This window comes from Castor canadensis, chromosome 7 (genome assembly GCF_047511655.1).
Source record: "Castor canadensis chromosome 7, mCasCan1.hap1v2, whole genome shotgun sequence".
Lineage (NCBI taxonomy): Eukaryota > Metazoa > Chordata > Mammalia > Rodentia > Castoridae > Castor > Castor canadensis.
In genome coordinates, this window is record NC_133392.1 from 89,962,962 (window position 1) to 89,990,230 (window position 27,269).

The 27,269-nt window shown below is 37.6% G+C and overlaps 1 protein-coding gene across 8 annotated transcripts in view; it reads left to right on the forward strand.

Moving 5' to 3' along the window:
• Positions 1–2,580: 2,580 nt before the first annotated feature.
• Col24a1 (collagen type XXIV alpha 1 chain) overlaps positions 2,581–27,269 on the forward strand; it is a 353,893-nt gene continuing 329,204 nt past the window's right edge. For 5 of the 8 annotated variants that reach the window (XR_012449831.1, XM_074079547.1, XM_074079548.1 and 2 more), the window contains exons 1-4: positions 2,581–2,731; positions 3,138–3,268; positions 8,534–8,598; positions 24,547–25,898. Coding sequence is in view for 7 of the 8 variants with exons in the window: in XM_074079547.1 (XP_073935648.1) it covers positions 3,213–3,268; positions 8,534–8,598; positions 24,547–25,898 (1,473 nt within the window). In the remaining variant the exon portion in view is untranslated. Of the gene's footprint in view, positions 2,732–3,137; positions 3,269–8,533; positions 8,599–24,546; positions 25,899–27,269 lie in introns of those variants that run through there. The other 3 variants (XM_074079543.1, XM_074079544.1, XM_074079549.1) reach the window with 3 other exon arrangements.

Genomic DNA, 27,269 nt, shown 5'->3' on the forward strand with positions numbered 1-27,269 from the left:
ACTAATATATCTCAACATCTACACCTAACTTATTTCCTTTTCAGTCTTGGCATTTGGTGCTGACAAGTTGTCTTAAAATGGAATTTTGGAACATAATCATTTATTAGTTTGAAAGTCTTCATTTCCTGTTGCCTATAAGAATAATTTTAAATAGAATATAAACTCCACAAAGGGAAGAATTTTCATGTATTTTATTAACAAAATTTTCATGTATTTTGTTCAGTGCTAGAAGACTTCATGGCACATAGTAGGTAATATGATAAATGTTTGACAAATGACTGAGCGAACCCTTATCTTGGCATTTAAGGACTTCCATAGTTTGCTCTCAACCTTTCTTCTGATGCACAAATATGTATTCTAGTCTCATGAATCTGCTTCTTTCCCCCTGGATATAATTCTTCTTCTTGGTATTAGTTTGCTGTCAGTTTCTACTCTCTTATTTCCCAGTATCCTATGTTTCTCCTCTGTTAGGTAGAACCTGTTTGCTTTTTGTGGCCCCACTAAATATCAAGATCTGTGGATAATCTGTTTTGATCAATTTGCTCTACACTGATCTCCATTATCCTATAGCATCTGTGACTTTTTAGGCTTACATCATTTATCTTTTACTGGGAAAATGCCCCTCTCCCCAAATTAATGTCCTCTAAGAGTATGTATACATCTTCTGTATCATAAGGCCTCCATTAATTAACTAGCAAATAGTCTCTGAGATTCAAAGAACCTGAGGTACATTTTAATATGAACTCCATTTCATATAGCATACTCTTTTTTCAGACTCAGTATTGTAATTAGAGAAAAATACTTTTAATCCATAAATAACTGATAGGGAAATGGAAACAGAGATTAGAGGAATTACCTTAGATCTGCCAGATTCTCATCTATTGTTCTTCCCTGAGCCTAATTAGCGCTCTTCCTTTTGTTGGCCAGTACACAAAAGCAGAAAAATCAGTGTTTAAGGCCATTTAAGAATGACTATCTTCCTTTAGCATTTCCCTCAGTCCTGGATTTCTAGAAAAATTTCATTACATAAAACGAGGGGAGATATTTATAGTGGTGAGACTTGGGATATGGGTGTCTTATCTAAGTGATGAAAGTTAATATCACTAGTAATAAGAGACGTCAATATCATATACAACCAAGATGATGCCTTGAGACAGGCACAACATCCTGTCAGTGATATGTATGCCTACAATTCATAACCTGAATGTAATAGTAACACTATCACACAAACCCAAACTGAGGGACCTTCAATATGATTGCCCAGTGCTCTTCAAAAAGAGTCAAGGACATAAAAGACAGAAGATAGGACTGTCACAGAGGGGAGGACACTATGGAGACATAATGATTTAATTATTACGCTATTAAACAAAACAGAATGTAGGGTCTTGTGTGAAGAACATTGCTGGAAAAACTGACAAAATTTAAATATGATGTATAGATTTGGTGTTAGCATTACCATGGTGTTAATTACTTGGTTTTGGTAATTGTAATTTGGTTCAGTGAGATGTAACATTAGGGGAAGCTGGCAAAGGGTATGCAGGAACTCTATTTTTTTCAACTTTTATATAAATGTAAAATTATTTCAAAATTGAGGGAGGGGAAGATGAGTCAAATTCTGTAATCTTGGAATAAAAAACAGTTACCAAGTTTGAGAATCACACCAATCATTTTTTTCTTCAATATGGTCTTTTAAATGTGTGTAACTGTGTGATCTCTCAGCAGATGAAAGCGCCATTAGCGGTAGACGGCACACAGAATAGACAAGAAGAACTTGGAGAAATGGTAACAACATAGGGCAGTCAGCATTCCACAGACATGCCAGGTAGAATGTTAAGTGCTAAAATACAACAATGAGCAAACGAACAGGTGCCAGACCTCGCGGATAAAATTAGAACTTTAGAGTTTGTTTGTGCAAAAATCAGAGGGTGGACTTTTCAGTATGATGGGCTGTGAAAGGGGAGGAACTTGTGTTTTTAAAAAAAGACATTTCTTGTGAGCATTGGAGAAAGTAGTCAAGTTGGCGAGGCTGTGGTGTGTTAGCATGCTCTCCAGAGCTGTGAGGCACGAATCCACACTTGTATGGGTGCAAATGGCTGGAAGGAGAAGGAAAGGTGGATTACAGGAGAGAAAAAGCAGTAGAAGTAGTAAGAGGGGGGCCGGCCGAGAGATTGATGGGGAGGAAAGGTAGAAAGGAGAACCGGTACCTTTAGTTAATAAGAGACTTGGGCTGAGGACAAGAAGGGTAGGAGAGGAATTAAGGACTTCCCTGAGCTACGTGGGATTTCAGAAGGTGTAGGTGAAGACAATGAAGAAAGAGACTGGGGATGGGAGACTCGAAAGAGGAACACATGAAATTGGGACTGCCGCGAAGGGGACTGGTATTTCGACACTAAGGAAGAAGGAAGGACCATAGTCACCTAATGGTGTGAAGGGAGAGTGTCACGCGGTGCCCCAGACAGCAAGCGCGCCCAGGGTGCGGCCAGTCCTGCCCGACCCTGCAGGGCTGGCGGGCAGGGGCGCCGGGGCGGGCTCTGGGTGGGGGAAGGTTGCGGGGCAGAGGGGGAGGTGTGCACTGTTTGGTGATGTCATTGCAAGTCAGGGAGCGGTGAAATTTAACACCGGCCGGATTTGCTTGGCTCCTCTTCTTCCAGGCGAAGCAGCGGGCGGCAGTCAACGCCGAGCGCCTGCAGTTGCCACCGACCCCCTCGCCCCGACTCGGTTTGCGAAGTGGGTGTGTGTGCTTGTTTGACAAATGTTCAGGCGCGGGCTGCTCCCAAGGACTTCCTTCCCCCACCCTCACTCCTTCCCTCCCCCTCCCTTTTTCCTCCCAGGCCCAAAGCAGAGGACTCCACTGGAGTCACAGGGTCTCCTTTGAACCGCAAGTGAACTCGAGGGCTGCGCCTGCAGCCGAGCTCCCGCGGCCGCCAGCGCCCGGTGAAGTCGTCCTCCCAGGGGACCGCAGCCCCGGCTCGTCCTGTCCCGCCCTGGGCACCAGGAAGCCTGCGTGTCCTCCTCCCCTTCGCGTGCAATCTCTTAGCCCACATAGCCTGATCCCCTTCCTCTCCCTCTGCCCCCTCTCCTTGTTGCTGGTTCGGAGCACGGTTTTCATGTGATTTTCCTCCCCTTTTCATGGACAGTACCTGCACCCTTAGCAGTTCGGAATTGGCTTCTGTTTTCTGTTAGTGCTTTGCTGCACGGACAAATGCATACAAATGCATTTAGGAGCCCACAGGACAAGGCGTGGAAAGGTCTCCCCCACAGCAAAAACGTAAGTAGCCCACCCGCCCGGGTAGGGGGTTAGACCAGCCTCTCACTCCACCCCCTGGATCCACCAAGAGGGTTGGAGATCTGTGGTCCGGCTCCTTGGCACTTTTTGGCATTGCGAGCCGGCGAGCAGCCGTGGCATGCTCCCCTTGTCTTTTCAATTTGTAAAAGACCGTGTTTGAAAGGAAGCCTCGTGCCAGCGGGTCTCAGTTTATGCTAAAGCGGTCCTGCGGCTCGGGAGGAAAAGCTGGCTGGCACGTGTCCCGACGTCCTCGGCCCCTGCTCCCGCAGCTCCAGAGCCGGGATCCGACGCCCGCCTGGGCTGCAACTCCCACAGCACTGGCGCCCTCCTCCCTACCCCTCCCAAGGGCCCTGGCTGAAGGCCTGCTTCCCGGTGGTGCTCCCCAGGATGTGCAGCCTGGCGATCACCAGGACGCTAGCGGTACCGCTGGGCACAAGCGTGGGGCAGGGTTGCCAGGTGGACAGATTGGGTTCCTGCAGAACCTCAGGTGTTGGGTAGCAGCTCTACCCAAGGATTCAGAGGCAAATGCCATTTTTTAGAAGGCCAGCCAAACATACTGCCCAACTGGACCCGAAGTTGCTCCCTGATCACTGGCCTGTCAGTGGGGAAGGGGCGCTGGAAACCTGGGCTGGGGGTAGAGGGTACAGAGCGGGACAGAACGCGGAGGCAGGGCTGACCCTGTGTGGGGAGGTTTGGGCAGGCTCTGAGGGGCACCCCACCTTCCCTTTGGGCACCGTACCTGCTTTTACCCCTTCACTGGGAAAAGAACGATGATGGGGGCGCGCGGCCTTGGCTGACTGCCCTGGTGCCGCCTGGAAGAAGTCAGTGGGTCACACAAGTTTGCTTCTGGGGGAAGAGGGGCGAGCGCAGCCCTGGTGATTTTCTGCTGAGAGACAGCCCCTCGGGAGAGTAGGTGGGGAGCGCAGGGGGCAGAGCGGTCGGAATCAGCTGAGCGCAGGCGGGGCGGGGAGGGGAGGAAGACCGCCTTGTGGCAGTGTTTGTGTGCACACGTGCTCCGCAGCCGCGTGCGGCAGCCTGGCGGGGACTCCCGCGCGCTTTCCGCTCCGACCCCACCTCGCCTACCCCCATCTCCAGGCCTTCGAAATTCTGTGTGCGGCTTGGTGCTGGGGCCAGGGAGATCCGGGCGTGAGAAGCCATGCGGTCGCGGTCCTACAGGGGTTCATGCTGATCCCACGGGGTTCCTAGGCAGGCCAACAACTTTCTTGCTTAAACGTCCCTCTGTAGGGACCTTCCAGGACAGGGGGATTGGGGTGGATTGGGCTCACCTTCCAGTTGTTCCCCGTGGGGAGTTCCTGAGGGATTAGAGCCACCAGGAGAGGCGGGGGTTCTCCAACCTCCTGCCCAGCAGCAGCCTCCACGTGCTGTCCTCCCTGCTGGCTCCCTCCAGGAGAGCTTTCCCTATGCCACTGCTGGGGGCCCACGTCGCTGACTAATACTTCCCTTGGTAGCTGTGACCGACCTCGTGGATTAAAGCAGATCTTCTGCTCCTGGCCTCTGTCTTGTCTGGTTTACACTTCCCTTCCAGACGTTCCCAGAAAAGGCCCTGCATAAATTCTTGGGCAGTTTGGGGTTTGTAAATTGGGTCCAGATGATTGGGGGGAGGGAGGCAGAGCAACCATATAGAAGGGATTACACAGGAGGAACTTCTGAGGAAAAATTACAACACGTGAATGGGGAAAAGACCCTGGTAGAGAGTGTAAGAGATGCAGATTCTGGGTGAAGATGCTAGTCTTTCTTAATTTCTTAGGGGACCTCCCCTGTCAGGGGCCTTGCAGTTCTTGGATATCTCAAGACACCCAGCTTGTTCCATTACAGGAGCCAGTGGGGATGGGCTGCAGAGAATTAAGGGTAATTCGTAATTACATCAGATTGCAGAACCTCACAGCTCTAAACACACACATGCAAAGGGGAGAAAAGGCAGTTCATGAGTGGGCCAAGCAGTTGTTTCTAGAAGGAAAAAAAAAGCCCAGTTTCATAAAGATTTCAGAGTTCTTCATTTTAAAGAAAGAGGAAGGGATGTGGGAGAAACTGCTGATTAGCCAGGGATATGTCAGCCCTTAGAGTCCTTAATGAAACCCTGAGGGTTCCATTTTCCACCATCTTTTTTTGTGGTGAAGTTCTGCAAGGGTAGGAGCAGCTTTTTAAAATCATAGTTCTGATTACTCACCCCAAAACACTTAGAGTTTTAAAACTGGATTCTGACAGACATTTTCTTTCGAGGGGCTGCTTTTAGATAGATTGCCTAATGTTACTTTGGGGGAACTAATAAAACTAGAGCCCAAAAATCAGCGTTAGCTATTGATTTAACATGTAATCGGAAAGTCTTCCAGGCAGTCTATTACGGTATTAAATGGTTTCTATAAAAACACCAACTAAAAAGTTTCAGATAGAAAAATCTTCCTAGTTGTTTAGTTATCTGTATGTTTAAATAAATGTTTAAAATAAAGTGATATCTTAGGGAAAGGAAATAAATTTATGGAAAGTACTTTTGAGTGTGGTTTAGACATTCTGCTTGGTAATCTGTGAAGCTGCAGGAGAAAAATTAATTTTATTATGGAAATGAGAGCTGTGCTAGCTTCCTTGACATGCCTTGCAACAATGACTTATTTTAGAATTTGCAACTGAGAGGTGAAATAAAAATCATTTCATTTTTGTTCTTATGAAAGCCTAACATTATTCTATCATTCATTGACACATCTTGTATTCATTCTTTCAACAAACGTTTATGGAACTCCAACATGTGGAAAACGCAGCATGGTTTTCTAGGCAATAAAGATTGAATGAACAAGATAGACACAGTTGCTGCCCTCCCAACACTGCAGGGTCCATAGAGGAAATAGTAAATGAAACAACCAAGTATACCAGAATGAAATTAGAATACAGGAAGAGCATGGAGCAGTTCTGGATAGGTTGGGAGGGCAGAGAGGGATAATACTGGAAGGAAAGGGAAACCAAAAGAAATGAAATCTAGATTGAACCTATGCAGAAAGGACATGGAGTTTTTCAGACTTGGGAACATTAAAGCTTTGGGTTGAGACAACTCAATGCACCTGAGGGCCTGCGTTGAACTTGGAGCACACATTCTAGGGAAGACGTGTCTGAAACTGGAGCTGCAGAGAGCAGAGTGGAAGGCCTTCAAACACACACAGAGGGTAGGGGAACCTGACTTTTCTTGATCTTAGAATCAGCATACAGATAGAAGACATTAGAGAAGTTTTATTTGTTGAAACTCAAGACCACCTCATAGTCTTGTTGATTGATTCCTCATTCATTGAAAAAATATTTAATGCTAGTATGTTCTGGGAACTTTGCTAGTTTAGGCAAGAATCAGTTTAACAATGTGATATTACTAGAATGGACTAATTAGGTGTATTTTTCCTCCCTCCTATGGACTAGAGTCTTTAAGTTCTGATGCATGTATCTCCCTTGTACTCATGAATTGCTCGAAAACCTGGATTTAAAAGTTCTAGTATACGTCATGTTGGGTTAGTTATATAAGTATTACCCATTGAGTTGAATTGGTAGTTTGAGAAATTCATTGTATATTAGGTAGTGACATGTTACTTCCTGAATCATTCAAGTTTTTGTCTTTCAATAGAGGATATGATAAGAATACCCCCACACCCCCGTGATTTTGGGAAAGGAGAACAGTAATTTTACTAGTTCTAGATCTTAACTACTTGTAAAGAGAAGAATCTGTAAAGCTGTCACAACAGATAACTTTTGGGCATATAAATATAATGTGGTGGAAATTGTGAAAGTATTGTACATTTATCACGTGTATATGTTTCTCAATTTAGCTTACACTTTTCAATTGGTTTAAATGAAAACCAACTCATGAAAAAGTTCTCTAGTCACAAGATTTTACAAGTCCTCCTTACTGTTATAAATTGAATTTATGTAGGAATAGGTATCGGTAGCCTGAAGACATATACCATGATTCCTAGGGATCTTATGTTACCCTGTACAAAAAGGTTTCTGGCATTCCCCTAAACAAACCCCAGCCCTTCAGGTAAAGAGAAAATGAATAGCTCTTTAAGAATCATCTCAGGAAGATACTTGGGATAGATCTTAATTCCTTAAATATTGTAAGTACGGTCTTCTTTCAGCTTCACCCTCATGTGTCTGGCTATGTTATGGCTGTAGTTTTGTAGTAGGCCAGATAAATGAAGAATGTTTCATATTTTGTTAGACATTCTCAGATATCATGGGTTCTATTTCTTGAAACTTTATTAGATGTTTATTACCATATTGTTAACTTTTTTAGACTTGCCCAATTTTGTTAAATGTCTGAGTACACTTCTGTTATATACAGATTGTTATGTACATAATGATCTTCAACCTTATTTGTACAGTAGACTTACCTTGTAAGTGTTTTAAAATGCCTATACCACAGACATTACAATCAGAATCTCTGTGGGAGGGAAAGACAGTACCCAGTTAGTAGTAGTTTTTAAAACTGCAGGTGATTCCAGTGTACTGCCATGATCAAAAATATCCACAACAAGTGAACCTTACATCGTCTCTTGAGCATCATCTATTCTAAAGCAGTGGTCCTCAGAATGTGATTCCCTAATCAGTAGCATCCTCATCACCTGGGGCCTCCTTATAAATGCAAATTGTTTTTCCTTTCTTCCTCTCTGTCTCCATCTGTCCCCCTCTTCTTCCATCACCATCCTTTTCCCCACCCCCTTTCTTCCCCCCTCCTCTCCCACTCCCTTCCCTTTTTCCCTCCCTCTCCTTTCCCCTTTCCCTTCCTCTCTTTTCTTCCTTCCTATTTACTCTCCTTTTCCCTTCCTTCCTTCCTTCCTGCCTTGCTTCCTGCCTGCCTTCTTTCCTTCCTTCCCTCCCTTCTTCCTTCCTTCCTCTCTCTTTCTCTCTTTCTTAGACAGGGTTTCACTGTGTAACCTAGGTTGGTCTCAAACTCTTGATCCTCCTGTCTTGGTCTCTCAAGTGCTGGGATTACAGATCTAATCTTAAAACAAACAAACAAACAAAATTTAGGAAGTAGATTTAACATATGAAGAATCAGAGGCATAGAGATGAAAAAGTGTGCTCTGGTCACTTAGTCAACGGTAAAACTGCAACTTTAATCCAGAGCCTTTGCTCTTACCCAAGTTAATTAACACAATAGTTTAATTTTTAATCTTGTGTTAAAGCTCATTTTGGATTTTATGTGGCTTACAGGTTGCAAATGTTCAACAACTGATTTCTCCCTTTTCTTAGGAAACGACCACTTCACTTTATTGTGCTATGTGTGACTTGGATTACTGTTTGTGCACAAGAACAAGGTAAGTAAGTTACATGGTCACTTATTTGTTTGTAAAAATGTTTTGCTTCTGGGCAGCAAAAGTACATGCCTCATAACCTTAATTCAACATTAAACAATAATAAGAAATTCCACTCAGCATAATGAGAATGTAAGAGTAGAGAAATCAATTTTGGGGAGAAATATGACCTTTCAGAAATTACTCGGATCTTCCATCTGTGAAATTGCTTACATTTTTAAGCAAACTCTATAAAAGGGAAGTTTTGTACAGTAGAAAGGCTTTGCTTGTGACCTCATTTTAAGTAGGAGTTCTTGGGGGTGGCAAACTGTGACAGAATTACCTTTGCACTTCTTGAAACAACACAAGCATGTTCCTTCTAGATTTGCATCATTAGGAAACAAAATTTGCATATTAGTGGGCTAGTGAGTTTGGGAATTTATTTAATTCAAATGGAGGGGTTTAGGAAATAGTTTTGTGTTTGTTTTTTGTCTGCTAGCTTGTTGCTCTGATCAGATGATGAAAGAGTTCCAGAAGTCTATGTATACCCTACGTTATTCATTTATTAAACAACATTTTTAACTGTTTCCCAAGTAACATCCTAATTGCCAGTGATGGAAGCATAATGAAAATAATGTCTCTAGTCCCGAAGTAAAAAAGATGGCTTTGTTAAGAGTTAAAATAAATACCACAGTTAAAGAGAAGAATCCTGGTACTGTGCTGAACAGACATTATCATGGCTTCAGTATCTTTTTCTCCTCTGCCTTCTATGTAGTAGAGTTGTATGAAGCTGCCAAATTATTCGTTCTGAGAGAACCAGCTTTACAACTCCATAAGCTGCTTGTCAATTTAGTCTAATGGTCAAATATCAGTATGAAAAAGACAAGTAATAAGTCATGAATGAAAATGTGTAGGAGGGGATGCAAAGGAAGGAATGGTATTCTATCTGACCAAATTGACAAGTGGATTGATACAGATAAGCCCAGTCAGCCTTCTGTATCTGTCAAATGTCACTCAGGTCAATTAAAATATGTCTTGGGAAGCATCATCTAGTTCTCTTTTACTGGGAAATGATTAAGTTAGGCCACATGGTACATGTCACTTCACGAAATGCCATTCTTGACCAATGCATTTCAGTTACTTCTTTTTGCTTTATTAGAAATGATGAAGAGGGAAACTGTATCTCCTAATTTATTGTTGTTATTACTGTTACTGTTTCTTATTGTATAGTAGTCACCGTACTTGTAGAATAGATATTTTCTTCATCACTGCTTTATCAAAGGCTTTTATAATTATGCCCATGATAGAATTGCTGAAATCGATTAAGGAGAGTAGGGAACTACTTCAAAGGTTATAGCCTAATAAATGGAAGAATCAAGATTGAACACCGGCAATTTGATTGAAATGCCCATAGAATATTTAGCCCTATACCTTGTTGAGCCACAGAGAGATTAGAAAGAGTGGGGTAGCCATGATTAATTCCTCACACATTTTGTGTTATGCCCTTTGCTGATGATTTACATATATTATTCCGATTCTCATAAAGATGAACCTACAGAGTGGGTATTTTAGATGCAGAAACTAAAGATCCCAAAAGTGACTTGCCCAGGTCTATACCACAAAGACTTGAATCTAGCTAGGTCTGACCATGTCTGAAGACAAACTTTTTCCCTTACAGATTCCTTTGCTTCACAATTGCCAGACACTGGCTTTATGAGTTTAATAATTGACAAAATGAATCATTAAAGTATTAGAAATCCAAGTAAAGAAAGACATAGGAAAAATTGAATGTTTATGAATAGATAGTTTTATTTATATAATACAAAATGTGTTCTTTTATTTCAGGACAAATATCATAATTTAAGACTTATTATGATCTTACAATTCTGTTGCCAGTTCTTAGCAAAAAAGAAAAATCCTAGTGCTAGGGAGGTGGCTCGAGTGGTAGAGGACCTGCCTAGCAAGTGTGAGTCCCCAAGCTCAAGTCCCAGTACTGCCAAAAAATCCTTTAAAAGCCTCTCAGACTTTAGGAAGTAGAATTTTTTTTAAGTATAAAAATCAAGTGGAAATAGTATGTTATCAGAAACTTTAAAAAGTACTGTTTTCCTAAAATAATTTTTTTATTAAATTGGTATGATGCAATATGTAGCATCTAATCAGGAAATTAGAAAAACATTATCAAAAATATTTTATTGACTTCCTACTATTGATGATAAGGATTTAATATTTTTATATTATCCCATGCTCCTTCTTCCTTTCTTTCTACATCTAATTTTATCAGTTTTTGGTTAAATATTCATAACCTACCTTATTATGGCCATATGAGTATTATCATTTATACATGTTCATTTATTTATTTTTTCCTACACAATACTGAAGATTGCTCCTTTTTTTGTTCCCACTGTGTTCTATGTTATTAATTGTTTTATCAGATACTATAAAGGAGTTCTAAAACCTCCTTGAAAAATATTTTCTCCCTAAACACATCATAATACTACAATGTTCCCAGCCCCGTTGGAGGTATTCCTTCTATAAGATGAAATTCTCCTGCTCTACTGTGGATTATTAGTTCTCTGTACTTCCTATAGATTTGGGTTTGGGCATCTGTTAGATCCAGTTTCTTGGAACTCATCTCCTCTCTTGTCATGGTCTATTTCCTTATTTGGGTTGAGTGTATCCTCTGGTTGCATTATGAGAATATATACTTGGGGGGTACATTTTTTGCAGCATTGCATTTCCAAGAGTAAGTTTATCTCACCTTAACATTTAAAGTAAGGGTATTTTAATCTGTAAATATTTTCTCTTTTGAATTTGAAAGGCTTTCATCTTTTGTCTTCTATCTTACAGAACAGTTGTTAACAAATTTGATATTGTATTCTTGATCATTTCCTTTTTATTCTCTTCTTAAAGTCTTTCAAATCATCTATTTTTGATGTTTGAAATTTGCGAGCATGTGCCTTCGTACAAGTCATTTCCCAGTTTATTGTGCTGGATACTCAATACGCCTTTTCAATGTAAAAACTTAGCTTCATTTTCTGGGAATTTTCCGTTGTAATTGCCTGTTTTCTGATATATTTATTTCTTTTTCCTGAAATTTCTGTTCAATTTTTGGATCCTCTGAATTTAACTCCTCATTTTTTTCCTTTAAGATCTTATTTTCTGAGATTTTCATTAAGTTACTATTTCAAATAGTCTCATTTTTAGTTCTGCTATATTTAAATGTTTTAATAGTTTTCTCACATGATTTTTCTTCTTATTTTTAAAAATAGCATCCTATTCTTTCTTCTTTGATGCAGTATCTACTCTTATCTCTCTAGGGTAAGAAGAATATTTTTGAGCTTTTCTTTTGCTCTGCACAGTCTTTGTTCCAAATTTTGTTTTGATCTGATTTATATTTTGTATAAATTCTTAGTAACTGCAGTACCTCTGTGGTCATTAAAAGTATGCTTGGAAACAATTTGCACAGGTAGGGTTTACTACTGAGATATTTCACATAGATAGCGATTGAGTAGGAACTTGGCTGACCATCTAATTGCTGTAACCTATATGTCTGAGACTGTAAAGTTCCTTTACAGAGGAATCCTCCATTACTTGACTTGTAGAATAATATCCTGTTTTCCACTGTTAGGAGTAAAGTTTTATAAAGTGGTTCTAGGATGAGAGGGTTGTCCCCCAATTTAATATGCAGATTTTGGCTGACTACCATAGTCTCTATATGGTACTTCTCCATCTTCCACTATGATTTGTTCCATGTTTCTTTTTATTTATTTATTTATTTATTGTTGTGTTGGGTGGCATTACATTGTGGCATTTAGGAAAGTTCTTACAATGTGTCAAATACATCCCCCCACCACTGTTCCTGGAATAGTTTCAACACATCTCCCAACTCTTCTCCCCCCACCCCCGCACCAGGCAGGACCTATAATCAGCCTTTAGTCTCCTAATTGGTCTTAAAGCTTCTTATACAAAGTTTAAACCCCTCACTTACTTGCAGCTCTTCCCATTCTGCAGTTTGAAGTCTCATACCTCAGTGATTTTTGGGTCTTCAGTTCTTGAGCCTTTTCCACCTGCCGTTAGCATCAGCCTCTGCAGACCCTTAGTATCCAGTCTTTCAGCTCCACTAACTCATTGGCTTTTCATTTTCAAACACTGTTGATCTCTTTTGTCTGCTGCCATCTCCTCTATCCATTTCCATGTAGTTTTAAACCATGTTTTCTTATTCTCATCTTTACTATTTCAAGACTGAAATATCTAGAAAAATAACATTTTAAAAATAATTTCAGTTATTCCTTTAAATTTTAACACAGCTAAGGAAAGCCATTTTAAATATCTTATTAATAAATATAAATTTTATCTTTGCCTTATAACCAAGAGTTAGGTATGACCTAGTGAATAGGTGATTTTATTTCAAGAAAGAAGATAATTATGTAGTTTGAGTTTTCTGAGGATTGCACAGATATAGGTACCTTTTCTTTCCTGATACAGTATACCTTCCTTGTGTCTCTAGTGCATTGATGGGCTGGCTGCCAGTCAGCTGTTGGCATAACTGCAAAACTGCTCCACAGTAAATTATACCATGCAGGATGTGTAACCAATTTTCAACACATGCCATATTTTCAGGTTCATGAGCGCTAGGTGAAAACCACATGTGTAGAAATCCATAGTAGAATACTTACCTCTAAGAAGAGTATTTTTTTGTACAAATTAATCCTAAATGTTTTTATTGTTAACAGAGATGCAGTTCATTCTAGCTGTGTTAACTCCATCTACTTTCTTCCAAAACCCCGTACTGGATACGAATTTTTTAGACATAGCTTAAAGTTTTATTTCTTACGTTACAAATAAGTTTGCATTTATATGTTTGTGCAGGACAAATGCTTATTACATGTTTTATTTACATTAAGAAAACTTGAAAGAAACAATTGCTACTTTTAACATGCCTAGTGTGGTGGTAATACTTAAGCACAGGTGTTCTGGAGCCAGAAGCTGGGTTTATGTCCAGGTTCCACTACTTAGGAGCTATTGCCCTTGAGCAAATTCCTGAAATACTCCGAACTTCAATTCTAAAGCAAAGATAATAATAGTATTTATAACACATGGCTGTTGGGGAGATAAAATGAGATACTACATGTAAAATGTTTAGCACAGTGTCTGTTACATAATGAGGGTACATTAAATTTTAGTAGCAAAAAAAAGAGGAATACTCCAAGTCCTTATATCATGAAGACAGGGAAAAAGTAAAATAAAACAGTTTTCTTTAAGCCATTTCCTTTAGTTACTTAACTCAGTGAACTAGAGCCAGGAAGCCTGTATTTGAGTCTCAATTTCTGCACTATGTGACTGAGATTATACCAAACCATACAAGATGAATATAAGGAAATTATCTAATTAATTTGGTCATTTTGGGTAAACTGGCAAGGAAAAGTATGTAAAGGTCTATATACTTTCCTACAAATGAGAAAGAATATACCTTTAGGGACTTCACTGATCAAGATATATGAAAATTTAAAGCAGTGTGAAGTCATTAAAATTAAGTGATTTGTTATATTAATTTAGGTCCTTAGTAGTAAGAGTTAATATTATAATTTGTTATACTATATAAAGTGACACTACTTTTCACTTTTTACCCAAAATTGATAACTTTTCTTAAAATCTTTTAAGCTACCAATTACTAAGAAATGTAAAAATCTCTATGTAATCCTCCCAACATGTAATGGAATATTGACATGTGAAATAGCTTTGTTCTCTGTACTTCTAAAACAAATATAGTCACTCACAACACCTATTCCCAGTGTCAGTCATATAATCACTGATTTAAAGTGTGAAATTTGGATGTAAGTCATAATTTATCATCTACTGAGACTCAGCTTTCCCCCTTATTCTCCCCCTCTTACTTTATCTCAAACTCTCCTCATTTCCTGTTCTCCCTCTTTCTTTGATTCTAACTTTTGGTAAGAATACTGCTTACTATACAAGTTTCAAATGAAGGACAAGTAAGTTTGGGTTTTCTATATATATCTGAGTGCCAGCCTTGCAAGCAGAAAATGGAGTTTATTATCATATTAAGAAAGAAAATACTTCTCATTAGCATATAAAAACAATAAGCAAAACATGTACTGAAAGCTTGAAGAAGTAACGGTCCCAACTTCTCAGGAGGCTGAGGCAAGAGGATCTCATGAGACAGAGTCTGAGGTCTACCTGGACACCGTAGCAAGACCTTTCTCTAAAAAAATAAATGAAAAGAAAGGAAATAACACTTGAATTGAGTCTTGTAGGGTAAGTAAAACTTGGCATGACAGGATACTTTTAGAAGGAATCTGAAGAATTGGATTGAAAAATTCTGATAAGTTTTGATATAACAAGAAACCCAAGAAGAACTAAAAGTCTGCAGAGTGGAAAATGGTGTGGAGTGAGCAGATTTATCACTGAAGAGAAAAATAAGTAAGTGATAGTATCAAGTAAGAGGATGGTTCCCAAGCTCACCCTCAGTTTTGAGATCAATTTCAAATTTGGAAGCCCCAAGACCACCCTCAATTTTGTAACACTTGTAGGTTCACAGAACTCACTGACTTTTGCTATAATCACAGTGATAGTTTATTATAACAAAAGGTACAGATTAAAATTAGTTCAAGGAAGCTGGCTTAGTAGCTCACACTTGTAATCTGTGCTACTCAGAAAGTAAAAGCAGGAAATCTTAAGTTTGAGGCCAGGCTAGGAAAAGTTAATAAGACCCTAACTCAAAAAACAAAATATAAACAAAAGGACTGGAGATGTGACTCAAATGGTAGAGTGCTTGTCTAGCATGCGAGGTCCTGGGGTTCAATCCCCAGTCCAGAAAAAAAAGTAGTTCAAGTAATGAATAATGGTTTAGAGCATCCTAAGCACCATGAGTTTAAAATGAGTTGAGTGGGTTTAAGAAATAAGAAAAGGCTCATTTGGAGCAAAGGTGAGATAAAATGACAGGTGAGATGAGACATGAGATGTAAAGCTATTGGAGGATTTTGATCAGGGGAGTAGCATATCAGATTTACATTACAAACAGATTATTTTGGCTGCTTGTGTGGTTGTGGTGCTCTTCATTAAAACACTGAAATAAGAAAAACAAGGTTTATACAAAATATATTGAGTTAGCAATGCTTTAGGGACATCTAATCTCTACTAGATAAATTTAATAGGAAATTGGATATGCAAACCCAGAAGAGAAATTTGTGAGTCAGAATATGTGGTTGTTGAAGCTATGATTTGGATGAAGTCATTAGGCCTGGTGTTTATGGTAAAAAGAATAAGGCGTTGTCTTGGTGACACCACTGTTTATTGTAATCTTTAGAAGCAAAAAGAGGAAGGAATTACAGTCAGTTCTGCTGTTAGGCGATGTGTATTAGGTCAAGAGATTGGTTCTTAGAGATAGCCTGTGCTCAAATTATGCCTCTGCAATTCCTAGTTAGGTGACCTTGGGCAAATAATTTAACTCCATGACTTACATTTTACAGCTGTCCGATGGAGACAACAATAGCACTTACTTATAGGCCTATTGTGAGAAATGTATGGCAATACTGTGATAGTTCTGAGAACAGTGGTTGGTACAGAGAAATGAAGTGATAAATGCCAACATTATTGGTACTTTGTAAAAATGTAAAGCACTTAATGTAGTGGCTGGTTGATAATATTCTTTTAAAAAATATTCTTTAGTTGTATAGAAGGTATTTATTGTGACATTTCTGCATATTCTTACATTGTACATTGGTTAGGTTCACCTCCACCATCTCTCTCCCTCATTCCCCTCCCCGCTGCTTCAAACAATTACTAAAGGTTTCATTGTTCTGTTTCAAATAAGTATATAAAGTTCATAGCCGTATTCAACTCTCCTTTATCCCCTCCGCCCCCTCTCCCTACCTCCTCATAAGACCTGTTTTACAATCCTGTCCTTCATTTTTAATTCCATATTCATTGTTCAAAGGGGTTTCACAGTGGGATCTCGAGATTACTATACTATTCTTGGGTCAAATTTACCCCCTTTATTATTCTCTCTTACCCTTTCCCTCCTACCCACAATTATTCAACAGTTTTCAGTATGTCTTGTTATGTCATCTACCTACAATCAAATATTCTTTAAATGGTAACTGATTTTCTAAGTGAGTTAAACTGGATTTGATTTTGTGGTAGGCCCACTCATGAAATAAGTAACTTACTGCAGACAACTTATTTATTTATTGTTATATCTAAATTAAACGCTGGTCCCCAGCAAAAAAAGCAAGATTCTATCTGAAAAATAACCTAAAACAAAAAGGGCTCAAGTGGTAGAACACTTGCTTAGTAAGTGTGGGGCCTCTGAGTTCAAACCCCAGTACCACTAAAACAAACAAACAAAATCTAAATTTAACTCCAAATAGTAATTTTGTGATTTCTGGGGCCAGACCTGAGTTTAATGTTAAAAAGCTTGTCCTATGGGTGGGAATTTCTCCTCCTTCCCTTCCTCTTCTCCTCAGCTCCTCTCATATGTGCCTTCTACTCTTACGAGTTCTCTCTTCTCTCAACATCTGTTCAAAACATTTGTTAAGTCTACTCACACTCAGGTATCTAAGCTTAAAACGAGAGTGACAGTTCAATTTCACGTGAGCCATGAATTCTAGTGACTCTGTAGAGAGCATCCCCACTATGGGTTTCTATGGAGGAAAAGTAATGCTGCCATGATTCATTAATGAGGTTTGCAAAAGGATATGTGTGTATGAGAAATACAATGACTGTGAGGCAGTGTGGACTTTGAAGTCAGACTGATGGGGCTCGTGTCCAGCTCTACCATTTATCTGCTTTGGGATCTTGATCAAATTATTTAATCTCTCTATTCTTCAGCTTCTTCATCTGTGAAATGGGCATAGATTTTACTATAAACATGAAAGCATGAGATACTGTCCTGTTTCTGTTCCTGTATATCATACAAAAACCAATGTAAATAAAATAATCTAAAAGCTTCATTTTCAGAAAATAATCTGCTTCATTTGCAGAATATAATCTGCAAACCTCCAAAATATGCAGAGAAAAACATGTCACATAAGCTCAATAGTAAGATTTCAAAAAGTCCCAGCAAAATCAAACTTCTGAAGGTGAGGAGCAGACTTTGAAGCACTCAGCATTAGCCCTTGTATAAAAGAAGTGATATAGGATCTGAGAAACTCACCAGAGAAAGTACAATAAAGAAACACAGCACAGATAGTTACGAAATGGCCAAGTAGGACAAGATTTCATAAAATGTCCCAATCCACATTCTGAGCTGAAGGATTCATTCTGAAGCATGTACCAATGGGCGTGAACACCGAAGAAGGAGAACGAGAGGTTGCTGGCAAAGCTAGCTGGAGCAGTTGTCCTGGACTAGGTACGGTTCAGAGAAAGGGCGGGGCTGTGTCATTTTAGAAGAGTCATTTAAAAAGGAAACTCTGGTAGCACTGAAGCAGTTTTGAGATTTGGAAGGCATGGCCCTCTCCTCACAGCATCCTTCTATAAATTGCCTGGCTAGGAAACAGTGAGTAATTAAAAAAAAGTTGATACAGCATAAGTAGAAAGATACAATGAGAAAAATGTAAGGGAAAGCAGCAAAAATGAGAATGTACACAAAAACTATTGCTAATAAACGGATAAAGACTCTAACCAAATATTTTGAAAAATAAAATATATAAAGGAATATGATAAAGCAGTAACATAAGGAATCAAGGGACAGAAAGTGATAGCAAGATGTTACAAAGGATAAGGAATTGTAAGCTGTAAGAGCTCAGCAGTCATAGAAAAAAACTTATAATTTGAGATAAATTGGAAGTAACATAAAGAAAAATTAATATCATAGGAAACAATATAAATAGAAAGAAAACATGGAACTAAAGAAAAAGAATTACAGAGAAATGATGCATGTAGAAGATAGTGTGATTCTGCATACATGTAATAGGAATTTTTGAAGAAGAAAATGAATAGAAATAGAATAAAATTTCAAAGGTACAACTTAAGAAAACTGCTGAAGTTTAAAAAGTCTTGAGTTGTATACAATGAATGGACGTAATCTCCCCTGGAAACATTTGTACAAAAGGAGTCATATTCTTATACGGTCACTGCATTTCAGAGATAAAGAACAACTCTTTTGGGAATGAGTCACCTAAAGGAGAAAAAAAATTAGCTGACTTCAGAGTTCTCTACTATAGTATCCAACACCTGAGGATGGTGGAACAATATCCATAAGATATTCTAAGGAAAGAAAGTATCAGCAAAGAATTTTATTATAAATTTTTATTTTTATAAGGATACAACAAGCAATTCTGAAAAGTCCAGTTCTTAGGAAATGTTCCCTTGAACACTTCTTGAGGAAACTAATAGAGAATAAACCTCAGAAAAAGAGAAGTGACTGAGGAAAGCACTGCAAAAGACTGGATCTATTTATCAGAAAAAAATGGAGAGCAGAGCAAAATTTAATACCATATATGCTTACAATGTAGGAATGGTACAACCACCAAAAAAAAATAGGTGAAAGAAAAGGAAAAAAATGATGGGGAATAGATTAATTTTACTGATTGCTTCATCTGTTGAAGCTAAGAATTAAATAATATTATCCAAAGTTGGTAAGTCAAATAAAAGAAGTATAAAGATATTTAGCCAGGTGCCAGCCACTTGGGAGGCTGACATTAGGAGCACCATGGTTCAAGGCCAGCCTGGGCAAGAAGTTCATGAGAACCCATTTGAGCCAGTCGCTGGGCTTGGTGGTAAGCACCTGTCATTCCAGCCACAGGTGGAAGTGTAAAATAGGAAGATCTCCACCCAGGCCAGCCCGGGGAAAAAAGCAAGAGCCTGTCTCAAAATAAACAGAGCAAAAAGGACTAGTGGCACGGCTGAAGTGGTAGAGTACCTGCCTAGCAAGAAGTATAAAAATATTTAACAACACAGTAAACACTAACAAAAATACTTATTGACTAAAATTAGATGGTATAGTATGAAAAGATAAAAGCGGAGAGAAACAAAACATAGTTTAAAGAAGGAAATAACATATATTAAAGAAATGACTTAAGGGCATTATGTACGTTTTTAATTTTAAAGGTAACCCTTAGAATAAAAATATAAACCATTCTAAATCTCAAAAGAACTCTATACAAAAACAAAGGAAACAAACCTCATAATGAAGGACTTTAAAAAATAAAAGTGGTAAAACATAAAATAGTACAATGAATAGATTAAACAAATCATAATAATGTAAGTAGATTTAATTTAAATATTTAGAAAAAAGTTTCTAAATTGGATTACAAAACATATCCCACCCCTTCCTCTTTAGCTAATATGTTTCAAAGTAGAGGAAAACAAAAACATGTGCAAAAGTATGACAGACAAGTGGACATAAAGAGTGTAGAGAATGGAAACTAGTCTTGCTACCAGGTAAGAGAATGCCAAAAATGTAATAAACTAGACACAGGAGATTTTGTTCTAATTCAAAAAGGTACACTATCCTTCAAATATATCAATTTTATGATGATCTACATATTAAAATCATTACGTCAATATTTATAAAGCAGAGACTTAGTGGTAAGTGACTTTCTTTACTTCTCAGCCTACGATAGATTCATCGAATAAAACTAAACAGATAAAGAGGATATAAGTAACAATGAAGTATAATTAACCAGTGTGTATTATATTTCTCTCATTAAAAACCTTTGCAAACGCTTATGAAACATTGAAATTAACCAGTTATTAGGTTAATTAAGTTTCAAAAATACAAAGTGCTATAAGTTTTAAAAATACAAAGTGCAAATGAGACACATTATCCGATAGCAATGCTATTGAGTTAGATAAGAACAAAACCAGAAAACAAGACAATAAAACCCTTGTTACTAGAAATTTATAACTTTTAAAAGTTAAAGGGAACCCACAAATAAAAATAGTATTCAGAAAACAACAGAAATGAAAATGTCATGTATTGAAATCTATGGGATACCATTAAAGCAATAATTAAAGATTAAATACCTTTATCAAGGAAGAAAGGAAAAACAAAGCATTAAGTAACTCAACTTCAGTTATTATACAAAAGAAATAAACCAAAAGAAAATAGGAAAAGATCAGGAAGATACACACTGATGCTAATTGATTATATAAAACACAGGAAAAAAATAAATCCAAAGGCTATAGTTCTGAAATGACCAAAAGTGACACTGTCTTAAAAATAGAGCAATATATCAAAATTAGAAAAAAAAAACCCATAGAAATAGAACAAAGATAATTATAAAAGAATATTACACGAAGATTTCTGAGTAATACACTTGAAATCCAAGAGGGAATTTATTATTTCTTAGAAAAAATACAAATTTCTAAATTTGACTCAAGATGCAGTCAAAGAGAAATAGTCATTGGTGCTCATAATGTACCTGCCATTCTGTGGGAAAGAAGCATGCAATTGCCCTTCTAAAAGTAGGTTAGTTAGCTGTCACACAGAAAAAGTTAGGAAGGTGAATGATGATCTGAAAGCCCACATGATAAAAGTGGTTTACAGACGAGTTCCATATAACTTTTGAGAAAAGAGATAATCCCGAAATCATTTAAATTTCATATGCCATAAAAATAATAAAATTTTAATATTATCATCTGATAGAAGTAGGACAATAAGAGAAAATGTAGTCTAACTCAGATTGAAGCAGTGATTCTATATAAGTTATTAGTCAAGAATCTAACAAGTTATCAAAAGAATAACTTAAAACTGACACATAGATTTTATTTTAGGAATGCAATCAGGATTTTTTTAAGTAATTAATGTCCAAAGAGATTTGATTTTTAAAAATAGATTGTCATACGAATGGATTAAGAAAATGTGGTATCTATACACAATGGAATTTTATGCAGCCATGAAGAAGAACGAAATGTTATCATTCGCTGGTAAATGGATGGAATTGGAGAACATCATTCTGAGTGAGGTTAGTCTGGCCCAAAAGACCAAAAATCGTATGTTCTCCCTCATATGTGGACATTAGATCAAGGGCAAACACAACAAGGGGATTGGACTTTGAGCACACGATAAAAGCGAGAGCACACAAGGGAGGGGTGAGGATAGGTAAGACACCTAAAAAACTAGCTAGCATTTGTTGCCCTTAACGCAGAGAAACTAAAGCAGATACCTTAAAAGCAACTAAGGCCAATAGGAGAAGGGGACCAGGAACTAGAGAAAAGGTGAAATCAAAAAGAATTAACCTAGAAGGTAACACACACGCACAGGAAATTAATGTGAGTCAACTCCCTGTTTGGCTATCCTTATCTCAACCAGCAAAAACCCTTGTTCCTTCCTATTATTGCTTATACTCTCTCTTCAACAAAATTAGAGACAAGGGCAAAATAGTTTCTGCTGGGTATTGAGGGGGTGGGGAGGAGAGGGAGGAGGTGGTGTGGGTGGTAAGGGAGGGGGTGGGGGGCAGGAGGGAGAAATGACCCAAGCCTTGTATGCACATATGAATAATAAAACAATAAAAATAAAAAAATAAAATAGATTGTCATAAATACTCCAATAAAATTGAATTATACAAAACATACACATATAAATAGAATGCGTATTTGTGCTTTCAATATTTCTTTATAAAGTTTTCAATAATACTTTTCCTAACATTTCCTTTTAATAGAATCAGTAATTTGAGGCTATCATAGATGGAGGAGTTCTTGCAAGGGATGGCTTTCTTGGGGCAAAGAGCAGACCTTGATGTCACAAGTGTGACTCCTTTTGTGTAACAGCACCTTATTTGGATCACAGAAAAATAACTCATATGTTTTATGATTTTATAAGTTTATGACTTTAAGCATTCTAATTTTCAAAGAAACAGTGTTTCTTCCATAGCATTCTCAGATATACATACCTTAGAGTCAGGTTATATTTGGCTAGGATACTTGAAGTAACAAACTAACATGGCATAAGTTTCTGGAGGGTGAATTTCGTTGAAGATCAGGGATAAGTACAATTGACTAAGGCAGCTGGTCAGTAATTTATTTTGTATACTAAAATAAACAGTCACATTGTGGATTATAATTAAAAATTTGCATGAATTATAGTAATAAGACATTAGAAATCAAAGATTTTTGTGATAATATGAGGCTTTCTTAAAATATGCCACCCAAGTCCCTGGAGGTAATTAAATTCTACACAGATGTTAAGAATATCTTGCAGAAAAATGTGTGACTTAACTATTATACAATTCCTTGGATATAAACATTCATATCCTTCATAATTATTATAAAATTACAACTATTTCATTAAGAAAATGATGGTTCTAACACCAAAATAAAATTCTTGAGTGTCTTGTGAAGATCTCTATGATGAAACATTTCAATTATATTGCTACATTACATATGAATATATTGAGTAATTATTTCATTATTTTACATGGTTGTCAGACTTGGAACTTAGGTTGTTTTTGTAATGAACATAAATTATCAAATAGCTACTGATTTTCTACAAAAGGAAAATTAAGATAATGCCAAATATTCCTGGTTGATATTAAAAACTTTTATTTTTCTTCACACATCCCAATTATTTAATATTTCTAGCTGGCAATACACACACATACTTGCACACACCCAGAGAGATGAAAAATTTATAGCCCAAAGAATAATAAAGCTCATACAGTTGATTAAACCATTCTATATTTTGAAGAAAAGATTCAACATTCTTTGCAAATAGCATTTTCAATGACTCTAAAGGTAAATATGAAATCTGATCAGGTTCTGGTGGGACAAACTTCCATTCAAAAAGTCTAGAACAATTTACGCAATAGGTACTATACAAATCCAATATTGAATTAGACAGAACCTGTCTTCTGTGAGTTTGTAACTGAATAAGGGAGATATGCAGTATACTACTGCAATAATATAATGAAAATCAAGTTTTAAAGCCCCATATTACATAAACTTATTTTATATAAAGTGCATAGTATCTGTGGACAAGGAGGAGAAGTGGAGGTCCAGCTCCCAGAAGCCATGTGGAGGGATGGACATGGTTACAACCATCAGGAGTGTCTCCTCAATTTCCCCATCAGAAGTACTTCATACATTAGGCAGGACATGAGCACTCTTGCTGGGAGCCTTGAGGAAGTGTGGGGAGGTGGTGCCTGCTGCCTAGCCTCTGTCCCTGCAGATCAGCTACTGGACTCATGGTGGCTGCCCTCCACCAGGATGGATCCTTCAGAAGGGATGGATTAAAAGACCTGATGGTAAAGTGCAAAAAAAAAAAATCTATTACATAAAAAATATTGAAAAATAGTCCACAAACTGGATAATAATTGCTTCAGAGGACTAGAAAAATGGGAGAGAAACTTGAACAGAAAAAGTATGCTGATTGCTAACAAAATGAATTTAAATTCTCTTGTCCAGGAATTATCCAAGGATTTTGGTAACCAAAGTATTTTAAATGTAGTACACAGTTAAGGTATTAGGCATAGAAAGAGTTTCTGTGTGACTTGTGAATTCCCAGTAGGTTATAAAGGAAAACAACTTAAAAATTAGATTTTAGGGGGTTGTATAAACTTAATTTATAAAATGGAATCCAAATTATAAATTATTTTTGTAAGTAGGATCCCAGTTTCTCTTTAACATAGATGTTATTTTTTAAGTTGTAAGTTAAAGAAGTAAATAGCATCTGGAAATCATTGAACATATACATTGGAGTAACAAGAGTCCTAGTCAAATGGAAAAAAATGAGAGAAACTTTTTTTAAATTAAATTTTGGGTTACAATATATTGATGTATATGTCTGTGTGTATGCACACATATTCAAACTACTGAGTGTAACATCTTTCTCTTCCTCTCCATATGTCTTATTATCTAGACAATAGTTGTCATGGAGATGACTTATTTCATAAATTACTGATGATACAAGGAAGGTTTTCTTATACTCAAACATTTATTTGAGCACATGAATGCATAAGAATAAGAGTCTCTCTCTCTTTTTTTTTTCCTCTTTCTCTTTTTAATTTCCAGGCATAGATATTCTTCATCAGCTAGGCCTTGGAGGCAAAGATGTAAGAGATTCATCATCAGTGACCTCTCTACCTTCGCCATCTACACCATTACCTCAGGGGGTCCACTTAACAGAATCAGGTGTCATTTTAAAAAATGATGCATATATTGAGTCACCTCTCATGAACATTTTACCAGCCAATTTAGGACAGCCATTTACAGTATTAATTGGTGTACGGTCACATAGAGTGAACAATGCATTTCTTTTCAGCATCAGAAATAAAAATAGGCTGCAATTAGGAGTACAATTACTACCCAAAAAATTAATAATCTATATTGGAGGAAAGCAGTCTGTATTTTTCGACTACAGTGTTCATGATGAGCGATGGCACTTACTTGCCATTACCATTAAAAACCAAGTTGTGTCAATGTTTGTTGAGTGTGGAAAGAAATATTTTAGCAAAGAGACTATTTTAGAAGTTCAGACCTTTGACTCTAAGAGTGTGTTTACTTTAGGAAGTATGAATAATAATTCTGTCCATTTCGAAGGAATAGTATGTCAGTTGGATATTATTCCTTCTGTAGAAGCATCTGCAGACTACTGCAGATATGTGAAACAGCGGTGTCAATATGCAGACAAATTCCAACCTGAAACAAGCCTTCCTCACACAACTACCACACCAACTAAAACAGCAGAACACTCTCTCTTGCCCAAAGGACTTAGTAAAAAAGTACAGTCAGAAGATATATTTACCGAAGGCAAAAGCATTCCAAATATAAAGGATGATTCTGCAACAGCACATAAAAGACAGGAACACCAGATATCAAGACCTCAGTCAACTTCTCTTTATTTGGGAAATGTTTCCGCTTTGGATCTCACAAATTATGGGATTCACGCCAAAGAAATCACTGCCGAGGAGCATACTCAAACAAATGTAAGCCTGTCAATGAGCCATCGTCGCCTCAGTGAAGCAAGAATGAATACTGAGGAGAAATTTACTTTTCTCTTAAATGTTACACAAGATGATAAAGTAACCGGTCTGTCACCGCTTACGAAGATGTCATCTATTCTTTCACGTACAAGTCATGATACAATTGCTACTCTCAAGAAGGCTATCACAGCAAATCTACATACCAACGAACTCACAGAAATGGAACAGATTCTAAACACAACCTTGTATAGAGTGACAGATGAGCCATCTATGGATAACCACCTTGATCTCAGGAAGGAAGGTGAATTTTATCCTGATTCTACTTATCCCATCGAAAATAGCTATGAAACTGAGCTCTATGATTATTATTATTATGAGGATCTTAATACAATGCTCGAAATGGAGTATCTGAGAGGGCCAAAAGGGGACACTGGACCTCCCGTAAGTTGTTTTTTTCTTTTTTAAAATATGTCTTTATGCACTAACTTACTACAGATTTCAGAATCCTGTAGACTGTGTGATATAGGAAATACCAGAACTGTCACAGAAGCATGCCTGGTGCCACAAGTAACATGAGTGATGTTATGGTTGTGTCAACATATCTGCCAGAATGCAACCCTGGATCAAATAGTGTTCATTTTTGCCTGATTGCCAGGCCAAAAAGGTTATTCAATTCTGGGTAAAATGGTGGGTAAGCTATATGTTTTTCTTATTCAGTTAAAACCCAACCAGGAATTTAATTGGAAAATGCAGATCAGCATTCTTTATAAAAAACAAAACCAAAAATATAGGCTTAATGCACAGTCATGTCAAAAGGATATATGAAAGTTATGGTAGACTAAGGAAAAAAACCGAAATATACCAATTAAATATTTCTTCAGCAAAATAACATCAAATAGACTTACCATAGGTTACTGTATCTAAAATAAAATTTATTTTAGATACAGGTTATTGTGTAGTCAAACATCAACTGGGAAAAAAGCCCCTAACATTATCATTATAAACACAATCTTTTCATTTCCACCATGAGTATGTCTTGATATGGTCAATTTACACATAGGAACTAATAAAAGCTCCACCTACCTGTAACACTAAAATGACCAGTCAGGACTGGCACAGTAGCTCACACCTGTAAATCCTAGTTACATGGGAGGCAGAGATGGTTAGGATCATGGTTAGAGGTCAGCCCAGGCAAAAAGTTAGCAAGACCTCCCCTCCACAAACCAGGCATGGTAGCCCACACCTGTAACCCCAGCTATTTGGGAGGAATAAGTCCAAGGCCAGCCCCGGGCAAAAAGTGTGAGACCGTATCAGAAAAATAATTAAACCAAAAAAAGACTGAAGGTATGGTTCAAGTGGTAGCATGGGTGCTTAAGGGAGCATCAGACCCTGACTGCAAACCCCGGTACTGCACACAAATATACACACACATATCCAGTCAACCTGATTTTTAAAAAATGTCAGCCTTTTTAATGAGAAAAAAGCCAAGCCACTTATTTAATAACATACACACAAAAGAGTGAATTTTTCTCTCTGAATTTCTTTTGTAGGTGCAATTAGAAAACATTTGAAAATTTCTAAAACCATTTATAAGTCATTTAAAGTCATTTAAAATCATGATGTTGGAAATACTGGTTTTTGTCTTTCATTTTTTTTTATCTTAAGTAACTTGCTCTATGTCTTTAGAAATTATTTTTTTTCAAAATAGCAAGCATACTAAAGATATCTTAAAGTATTTATTTAATGAACATAAAATTTACATCATTGATTTAGTTCCAGAAACTACAGAATGGGATAAGGTGATGATATTCC